The 11,054-nt window shown below is 35.3% G+C and overlaps 1 protein-coding gene across 1 annotated transcript; it reads right to left on the minus strand.

The window, feature by feature from the left end:
• Positions 1 to 149: 149 nt before the first annotated feature.
• On the minus strand, positions 150 to 1,320 carry Mrps11 (mitochondrial ribosomal protein S11). Its single transcript, XM_076766356.1, has 5 exons — positions 967 to 1,320; positions 711 to 838; positions 532 to 632; positions 385 to 450; positions 150 to 305 (listed from the first exon to the last, which is right to left on the minus strand). The coding sequence occupies exons 1-5, from the start codon at positions 1,200 to 1,202 to the stop codon at positions 198 to 200; spliced, it is 639 nt and encodes a 212-aa protein (XP_076622471.1). The 5' UTR covers positions 1,203 to 1,320; the 3' UTR covers positions 150 to 197.
• Positions 1,321 to 11,054: the final 9,734 nt, after the last annotated feature.

An 11,054-nucleotide genomic window follows, 5' to 3' on the forward strand; every position in this document is an offset into this window, starting at 1 on the left:
TAAGGGTGTACGGTATTCCAAAAATATTCGGAATTCCCGAAAGTATGAAATACGACACATTGAAAAACAATTACCGTAAAAAGTATTATATGTTTATACGTCTTTGAAAATAGATTGTAAATTATGAATCTAATAACATGCAAAATATATTTCAGTGTGAATTAATTTATTGTGTTTTTTATAATACATTCTACATATTATAGTCTTCTTGGTTTCCTAGCTCTTAAAGGATTCCATGTTACTCTAGTGTCATCTGTGATAGAAACAATATTCAATCCTGTAAGATGAAGTCCTTTTATGGCAGCCTGTATAAGAATACAGATAAATATTTACTATAAAAATGTTATATACAAAATAATTCAATCACAGTTCTTCGATATTTACCAATCTACCGGGTCCAATACCTTGTACCCTTACCCTAACTGTTTTTATACCTTTGTCAAGGATACGCTTAAAAAAAACAAAGACATTATAAATACACAAGGAAACTACAACAATACTAAATTAAAATAACATCAAGAAGTTTCTCACTGTCCCAAGTGTAATGGCAGCCTGTTGCGCAGCAATGTTAGTACCTCTTTTGGCATTTTTGAAGCCTTCTATACCACTTGTATGTAAAAACATTCCGAGTCCTATAACGTTCTTGTTACATTTTTAGCATAATTATAAAAGCAATATTTACAACATAATATTAACATATCAACACTTACCCTTAGAATCAGTAACAGACATTATGGTATTATTTCGTGTTGCCTTTATATTTAGAATATGTAAATCTTGATATTGTACACCATCAAAAATCATAAACGGCGTAAAAGCATCAGGATATAATTTTTGTCTAAAATTGACACATGTTGACACATGACAATTAGAGACATTAATTCGAGAGCACTTACATTAGTAGAAAAATATTAATATATTTATAAATTATACACCATTTATATAATACACCAATTAATTGCTTACGGACTAGATGTATAATCAATTCCAATCGAATCTTCTCCTTCTATGGTTAGGTTTCCATTTTGATCGTTGCTGGTTCTTACTTTCTTATTGTCCATTCGAAATTCTTTCAAAATAGGTGAGGTTATGTGGATACTTCTAACATTCTTCGAATTCGGACACGACAATCTTAAGAAGTGTTCCATAAACCGAACTTTTGTTGGAGAACATGTTACTAATCGTAACGTTTGTGCAATCATTTTTCTTTATTTACACACGATTTTTAATCACATTAAAAATAACACACGCAGTAAAACACAAAACATGTACAGCATGTGGCGCGCCCTGCACCACGTTTCGTTAAATTTGTATCAGAAAAAGATCAATTCTTGAATCATAGATCAAGAATATAATAAACTAAGTGTTCAAAAAAAAAGTTTCAAGGCCAACAATTTATTTTGCTCACCGAAGTATATTTTCCTTAATATTTCGGAAATTAAAATAAATCTAGTTTTGGTACAAAAGTAAAAATTGTTTAAAGTATAATCATAAGTAACGTAGCTATTTCAAAAACATGCAGATCAGCCATAGAGTAAAACCATAACAAAACCATAGAATCCCATTACCATTTCCATACCACTCGCCACGTTACCAACAGAGTATAGAAAACGATCATAGCGCTTATTATGGTAGGAAATGAAATTACAAGAATTCTTTTGTTTTTTAACAAAATCGAAGCGGTACGATCTAGAGTTGGTGATCAATCAATATTTCATTGGAAGAACCAATCGATTAACGGATGCGATTGAAAATTTAATCGTCAGAAGAAAATCGTGATTAATATTAGTCGATTAATGGAACTGATCGTTCATTACTATTTCAATGCCAAATCCAATTGAATAATATGCAACACTAATTTTAATAAAGAAGTTGAGCTCTTCGAGACGTTGTAGTACAGCTGCGTCGTGATGATCTTGGAGCAGTGGCCAGCATCAAATTTTGAGCATTAGATCGCAATACTACTTAATAAAAAACGCGATAAATCAACATCGCAACACTAATTTATAATAGAAAAACTAAGAGCAAACCGATCAGTGCATTCGCAACACTATTCTTAAATAACAATAAAAGCAATCGCGTATGGAATTCGCAAAACTACTCTGAAAAGTAAACGCGAGAAATAGGAGTTCGTAACTCTATAAGCAAACGCGATTATTGTATATTCGCAACTCTATTTTTAATGAAAATATTATATCGTGACACTAATAAAAATCGCGTTTTGCCCAAAAATGCTGGACCAGATGCTGGTGTCTTCCGTGGTAGATGCAAATACACATGCAATAAATAAACTAGCTACTGCAAACTACTAGTAGCTATAGTGGCATGTGTTGGGATGAAGTTAAATGTTTTAAATATCGCAACACTACGGGGCAACCAACGCGACAAATCAACAATCGCAACGCTAATTTATAATAGAAAAATTCCAAACGCGATTTGTAACAATAAAAGCAACCGCGAATGGTAATTATTCGCAACACTACCCTGAAAAGTAAACGCGAAAAATAGTAATACGCAACTTTAATAGCAATCGCGTTTACTAATTAATCGCAACGCTATTTTTAAAGCAAACTCCCGGTTCCTAAGTTTGCATAAAACAAACGCGAATCGTGTTTAGTCGCAACACTAACATATCAACGCGATAAATATTTATTCGCAACTCTACGAGCAAACGCGATTATTGGATATTATTCGCGACTCTACTTGAATCAGGGGCTGATGGTACATGTACATACACATGTACTCGCCACAAAATAAACTAACTACTACTAATACTACAGCTAGGGTAGAATTTGAGCATTGAAAGTATCGCAACGCTAAATAAAAAATCGCACGATTAATCAAGATCGCAACGCTAATTTATAATATGAAAATTGCAAACACGGTTGATATCCATTATACATATATGTAAAAGAGTAAAAAAGCAACGCGAATGGTAATTATTCGCAACGCTACCCTGAAAAGCAAACACGAAAAATAGTAATTCGCAACTCTACGAGCAATCGCGTTTATCAATAATTCGCAACGCTATTTTTAAAGCAAACGTTCAGTAAGTTTGCATAAAACCAATCGCGTATCGTATCAAGTCGCAACACTACCCTGAAAAGGAAACGCGAAAAACAGTGATTCGCAACTCTATGTATATCAAAACCGTGAGTTGCCCTGATGGCTGGCATGTATGGTGCAATCATGTACGAAGTACATGCATACGTAAGCCAGCTAGAAAAATAAACTAACTACAACTACAGACGAGTTAAGTGACAAAGTAGTAACAGGAATGACTTTCCATCCTCATCCAGAGATGAAGATGAAAAGCCATTTGTTGTAGCCCACTCTTGAAACAGTATGTCAGGGCCTCTTCGACTCCATTGAGTCTTTTCTCTCTTCGGCGGTCCTGCCGAAGCTTGAAACTTACTTAAGACTGGGCTCGAGATTTTGTGCAATACGTAGTCTTCCAACAATATACGAATTGTTGGTCGAGCATACGTGGTGAATCTCGAGCGGGACGAGCGTTTCGTAAGGGACCTAATCACGACCGCGAGCGCGAGAGAGCGACTTTAAGAGTCGCACGATTCGAGGAGTCGAAAATAAAGCCGAAACAAACAGCATACACCATATGAGTCAGCAAGATTTCTACTCTCGAAATCGTAACTACAGGAACAGAACTGCCACGCGAAAACGCGCCTACCCGAATTACTAATGTGGACAGTCCTGCCCTGATCCTACCTACTTAGGTTAAACACACGCACATCAGAAAGAAAGCTACCTATCTACCTAACGCTATATTTAAAAAATTGCAAAACTCATTCTCGCAAGCAATCACTCCACGGTTCTCATTCTTAATGTCCGAGCGCGGCCTAAACTAGAGAGGACTCCCCGGGGATCCTCCGACACCCGAACATTGCAAACATTCATACTCTAAGGTACGTACCAATTTCCTGAAATCGGCTGACAAAGGCTAGTGACCTTTGTGTACTTATATGATATACATAAATATTTGTATAGAACGTTTTAACCCCTTGACGTACGATTTAATTTCAAATAAATTGTCAGACCCATACTATTTAATTTTGTTTAAAATTCGTACAAGGAATGGCCACGAAAAAAAATAGATTTGTTTTATGAGTATTTCGTAAATGTAAATATGTGTTGATTTTAATGTATAAGACTTGACGACGAGTGAGTAGCCTCATGATTGTGAAACTTGACATCAAAAACTTATAACGAATTAGACTCGTCATTATACGGCAAGGGGTTAATATATGGAATATTGAAAAATATTAAGATTGAAATCCATTAAGATCAACAATTTTCAAATAAATGGTAAATTGAAATTTGATATTATTATTACAATTGATAAAAATCTAATGTTATAAAATTTTGTATGTAAATTACAATTATAAAAAGATCTGAAACGACGCACTTCCACAACCTAACCACAACACACACATGTGGACAGTACGTCGCGCATGATTCACTAACCAATGTCAGTCGCCAACATATTGTTGAATTATTATAAATAAAGTCATCGTGTCCCATTGCCTTTGCTCATGCAAATAGCACCTGGGCATGTGCATGAGCTCAGGCAACGAGCACGGAAAGATTATTCTGAAAATCCTGACTAAAAAATTGGTTAATTAAGTATAACTAAACGGTATTTCTTATTTAATCTTTAGTAAAAATGACTCGACTTGTTATATGTAATATATCAATGACAAAATATGTTAATATTGAAAAATACTATTATTTAAAAAGACTATTAAAATTGAAATTTAATTATTTAAAATGAAAGACTTTAATTAAGATTTCATGATAAAATAATTTACTTTGCAAATTGAAATGAATTTATTAAATTGTTATTAAAAGTATTCAATTATCCTTAGTCGATTCTGTTGTCAAAGTAAATTTTTTAAAAGATGAAACTAATATGCATGTTACTTTGAGTTGAAAATCGACCAGTCGCGAAACGTCTTCTTGCACGTAAAATACATCATATGATGTATTAATTAAAGAAACGATCAATACTTAATAATTGTATTAATATAGAAATTATTATATAATTGTATATTAATTGACATTCATCATGACTCGATCATATGATTGATATAATATTTTCACATTATATCAATTTATATTTTACTAAATCATACAATTTATGTAAAGTTAATGAAAATATTTTACACATTTTATGAAAATTATTTATCATATTGAGAAGCATTTATTTGTTACGTTAAAAAACGCGAGTGCAAGAAGACCCTAGCCTAAACTAAAAAAAATATAACAATTGATATTACTACTCACGGGTATTGAAAATACCCGCGGTCACATAACTCGTCAAAAATACTAAATATACAACTGGTCACCCGTGTTGATTCGGATCTTTCATCCTACAACATGTTTGGGGACCAGAGGAACATAAATGCATGCGACTCACTCAATCGTAGAATGTAAAAGCTCTGATGACGATGTTGACCACTTGAAGTTATCAGCGAAGTCAGCATGGTCCTGCTGGATTCCAGGCTGAGACTGTAAGAAGAGTGCAAGAAAACAATTAGAATCTGTTGTTAAAATTATAGAGATTTTTAATTAAAAATTTCAAAGTATAAATTTATACTTACGTTGTTCACTCGTAGTCCACCGCCCGATATAGTCCTCTAGATACTTCTGCTGATTTTCAGGATCAGGTTCACAGACTGTAAGAAAACTGTAACAAAACAATTTGAATCTATTGTTAAAATTATAGAGATTTTTAATTAAAAATTTGGAAGTATTAATTTATACTTACATTGTTCGCTCGTGGAGCACCGCCCAATAGTCCTCTTCAGTGATACACTGACTCTAGTACCGGTAACAAGAAGTTTTAATTTCAAAGGGAAAATGTAGTAAAGTTTATTAAGCTAGATTACCGCGACCGAAGATTCATATCGGCGAACAAATGATTCTATTCTCACGGTTCATAAAACAAGAAGAGCCACGATGCTCTGGAAATAATTTAAAGTTGCGTAGAGAAACATTGATTCTATGCTCGCGTTTGCCTAACACCGTAAACGACAACCGACTCGGGGTCACTTTGCCCCGAAAAACAAACTGTTGCTACGCACAATCACTGAAGCTACCGGCCGCATTGCGCGCGGCCAACTTTCCTGGAAAGAAAACAGAGAGAGGACACAAGAATAACACAGTAAGCACACCTGTGCTTTCCTACGTTTTGTTTCTTTCTTCACTTAGTAACTATCAATGGAAATACTGTTGTGTCTGTCCTACATCAGAAAGAACATTGAATTACATCAGAAAGATAATAGTTGAATTTTCTCAACACATAAATTTGAATGATAAAATATTATTAATGAAGGCAATTATAAAATAATTGCTCGATTTAAAAATATTATATATCAGCCTTTTATTACTAGAGTTGTAAGCATGATTGTATCAACTGAATTAAATTTCAATATATGTTTCGATTTTTATAAACGTTCTGAAACGTGCAAAAATTAATGTTTGTTATTTAGTTATATCTGAATAGCATATAATAGTTATGCAGTTTCTATCTTCTACTCATCTTGCATAGAAAACTGTTCGCAAATGCAATTGCAACAATTCATAGTGATTTTGTAAAAATTCAATAAATATTTAACACCGAAAAATATGTAATCGCGATCAAAATACGCCAATTAATTTCCATTTAATTTGCCACTTAATCGAAATCGATTATAAAGCAAATTAAAAAATTATTTATTATTTCATCTTAACACTGATATATCATAATTCCGATAAATAATAATTCGATAAAATATATTGAAAAATGTATAAATGTTATTTATTATAATAATATCTGAATATTAACTTAACCCATCCTTATTAGACCATTTGAAGTTGGCGCCATTTGAATATTTCGAAGTTTAATGGCGTCCCTTGTGTGCCGGTAGCTTCCATTCAAATTCCAATTAGAGACTGTAACAGAAACGAAATAAAAGTCCATTAAAGTACATGAACGATTATTATAATCGAATAATGACTAAATCCAAACTGTATTGCAAGAGATCGTAATTAAATTCAGAGGGACGCGTTAATAATTAACACCGGTCGAATCTCAGAGAAAAAGTACGAAACCGATTCAATATTTGTTACAATGCCGATTGAATTTACAATCAAACATGTATTCATATTATGCGAAAGCATCGATAGAATGTAAACACGAGTAGTAATAATGATGAAATAGCCACAGGTTAGAAATACGCACCTCGTTAATCGCTAAATGCAGACACGTCTCGACACGTCTTCCCACATTAATTTTCAGAGTACGAATGATGGCCCTTCGCTGTGTCGCTGTGTCCCGTAACGCTCACGAATTAGGTGGTAGGGTGGGGGAAGCTCCGATATCTCGCGAAGCGTGTATTACGAACCCGAGGGATGCCTCAGGTAGAAATCGCGGATATAGAAAAAAAGAACGTAGACGTACTAGAAGAGCGTAAATACTTTGACTTAGAACCATATTGATGGTGACGATGTAATGTACAAATTAAACTCACACTTTTGTCGATTTATAGTAGTAGCTGACAAGATTCTTAAATTTGTCAATTCACTTCGATGACTACACGTAATTATGATTCACAAAGTCGCATTTCACTCACCGTATCTAGATTACACGTTTCTAAATAAATATACCTTTTATAAACAATAGTTTAATCACCAATTAAGTATTTACACCACCGATTTAAGAAGAGGTTGTGTTCTAACGAATCGAAATACTGACCACGTGAAAAGTCAGCTGTTTCACAGCGCGCTCTATGTTTAAGAACAATGACTCTAAAAATCATATTCAAACCGATCATCAACGTCGGTAACTCCAGCAAATTCACGAACATACTAAACGTGACCGATTCAGCAAAGAATAAGACTTTAACATATCAAGCGGTTAGAATTGGAACTAAATTTAAATATGAAATTACAAATAAGATATGTGCACAGACAAAGTATAAGAGTATTTTTTCACCCAATGTATTTTTTCGGCCCATTTTTCTGGGGCTCTAGAGCCTCATTACCATTTCCGTGTAACTCGTAACGTTACCAACAGATTTAGAAATAAACGCAAGAGAAAGTGAGACAGAAAATGAAATTACATAAATTTTAGTATTTTTTAACGGAATGAAAGCTGTACGGTCCAGAATTGAGCATCAATCGATTGATTTCATTGGAGTAACCAATCGATTAAGATTACTTAAATATTTCAAGATTATTAAAATACGTAAGGATGTACCTTATTGATGAGTACACCGCAAATCCTCTATTTTTTATTTTAAATTGTAATACATCATTTATTTAAAAAATAACTCGGTATGGCAATCAAATTGGGTCATCAAAGTCCATAAGGTGAAAGGTCTATTCGTATACCTTGTGGGTGTTTCGCATAGCATCAAAAGAAAATCGGTAGCTGGGAATATTTATTGTATTTCTTTTACAATTGCAATTTCTACCTAGGGTAACCTCGATAGATGAACAGCATCGATAAAGAGTCCTACGTACACATCATAATACACGCTGATAGCGATATGCACTTTCGTTCGAGAGGATACCACCTTCCGATAGGTTGGACTCGGCCTTGCGGAGGTCCATGTACCGCGAGGATCTAGGAAGAGTGACCCCTGAGTGATGTTCACGATGCAAGAGAAATCTGTCTTTTTGCTCGTAAAACGCGATTTCGCGATGGTAATACTATTAGTCATTGATTCGTGCGATACGAAATCTTGACAAATATTGAAATAATTTTTTACGAGGATACCAATCGCTGCATGTGAACACCTTACAGAGTACCTACTCGACGATGGTGTAAATTAAGCAATTATAAATAAAACTTAGCATTGTTTAACATTCCAACACAATAGTTTATACAATTCTTAACAATATGTGGTATATGAATAATGAAAGAGCCCATCAGTATGCGTAAATAATAATTTTTCGTGAAATAATTTGTCTACCGGACGGGTTAAGATGGCTGACACACGCTGTGCTCTCCCCACTCCTCACTACATTAGCGGCTCATGTGGAGACTTGTATGTCTCACTCTCTCGGGGGAGTCCGAGGGTGGTGGACCTCCTGGTTTGGTGGGTATCCCGGGATCATCCTAGGTTGACCAGTGGCAACCAGGGGGGACCAGGACTGACCAGGACTGACCACTACTGACCAGCTGCCCAGTGGTGAGCATACGATGACCAATAGTGACCAGTTGCTGACCAATGGTAAGCCTTGCTTAAATATCCCCTCTCTTTCATATTTTTCTGATTTGAAGCTTGCTCGTTCATTTTTGACTACCGTTTGATGAAAAATTGGGTTTGTTGAATTTATCGGTTTTCGTTTCATTACTGTGGATGTTTCCACCATTTTGGCATACAATGAGATATTCTATTAACTGGTTCTTCTATTATTTCGTCAATTGTTGCGTTACGTTGACCATATAAGACTCTGAAAGAAAATGATTCTCTGTGGGGTATTTCCTTCGATCGTTCACTGTTTCTGTTTCCAATTCTTTCCTGAACAATGAGATATTCTATCAACTGGTTCTTCTATTATTTCGGCAATTGTTGCGTTACGTTGACCATATAAGACTCTGAAAGAAAATGATTCTCTATGGGGTATTTCCTTCGATCGTTTACTGTTTCTGTTTCCAATTCTTTCCTGAACTCATATCTGTCTTTGTCGATTAATCTGAATTTTTATCTCGGTTTTGTTTGCGAAATTACTTTGTCGATTTCATTACTTGTGGTATTAGTTGAATCTGATTTAGTAAGATATTCCTCATTTCGTAGAATATTTTTACTGGTCAGCTAAGTTCACCAGCATCGTCTATCAATTAATCAGAATTTTTATTTTGACTTTATTTGTGAAATTGTTCTGTCGTTTGGACTGAGCGTATTTAATATATTTTGACTGACATTGTTTAATTTATTAATATTTTCACTTCCTTATCACGTGTAAATTTTGTACATTTCTTTAGGTAGGTCTACCCATCGAGAAACATTTCTTCTGTGTAGGAATATTTCAGAATTTCTCAGCTTGTTCGATACATCAGCTGAACAAATTATTTCTCCACTTGTCGAATCACAGATGGATTGATTAGGGTTTACTAAATTTTCCTTAATATGATACTAATACAAGTATTAGTTTTTGTTTCAGGTCAGATCTATTACAGATCAATTCTAAGGACATCGAGGGAAGACGCCACAACCGCCGAGGGATTCAACCACCAAGGCACTCATCCGCCGAGGGATTCATCCGCTAAGGGAGTCATCCGCCGAGGGACATATAATTCTAAGTACATTAGATTTAAGCTTCGTCGCGAATCTTAAAATTAACGTCGAAGATTTCTTTATTATATGTATCTCCGCGTCCTACCAAGCAATTATTAAACAAGTAGCTTCTCTCTCGTTCGTTCCCTCGTTCCTAGCTTCGGTCACCGCTGTTTCATCGCTTGAAACATGTGATCGGCCGTGTATCTGGTCCGAAAGATCTAATTGCCTTCCCTTGGTAAGCTTGATTGAGGGAAAACGGCACTTCGCTAGAAGGTGTGGAGTTTCCGTATTCTGCGGAAACGCATACCTTCCAGCGGAAGTCGACCCTGTCTCAGGTACTCTCTCTATGTCAGACAGCCTAAGTCGGGTCCTTCGGGCTCCCGGCGGGTTGCGTTGGAGAAATGGAGACCTCGATTCAGGGTTGCAGCATCCGTTTTCCTATAGAGATCTAGTTAGCAAGAGCAGTAGGTTCGATCCCAAGATCATCTGCACGGTTCAGCATCGCGTCGCGTCGCGTTTCCCACAATCTAGCTTCATCCCTCTTCTAAACAAAATAATTGCTTGACATAACCAAACTAGAAGATCGAAGGAACTTTGCTTCCTTCTATCTCTCTAGTTTACTAAGAATACAAAAGGGAGATAGATGGAACTTGGATTCCATCCATCTCTCTTCGGGTCTCCACTCGCAGCAACCTCCACGTGGTGAGACCTGGGTAATATTATTTACCGGTTAATTAATAATCGTATCACTCTTAGCTGGGTAATGCA

Source organism: Colletes latitarsis, chromosome 6, assembly GCF_051014445.1.
Source record: "Colletes latitarsis isolate SP2378_abdomen chromosome 6, iyColLati1, whole genome shotgun sequence".
Taxonomy (NCBI): domain Eukaryota; kingdom Metazoa; phylum Arthropoda; class Insecta; order Hymenoptera; family Colletidae; genus Colletes; species Colletes latitarsis.

What these genes read in the sequence shown, in the direction of transcription:
- Mrps11 (XM_076766356.1), bottom strand. Translation starts at nt 1,202, where the DNA reads ATGATTGCACAAACGTTACGATTAGTAACATGTTCTCCAACAAAAGTT. An exon ending in ATTGATTATACATCTAGTCC is followed by an intron (nt 839 to 966) that starts GTAAGCAATTAA and finishes TGTCAATTTTAG; the next exon opens with ACAAAAATTATATCCTGATG. An exon ending in CTGCCATTACACTTGGGACA is followed by an intron (nt 451 to 531) that starts GTGAGAAACTTC and finishes GTTTTTTTTAAG; the next exon opens with CGTATCCTTGACAAAGGTAT.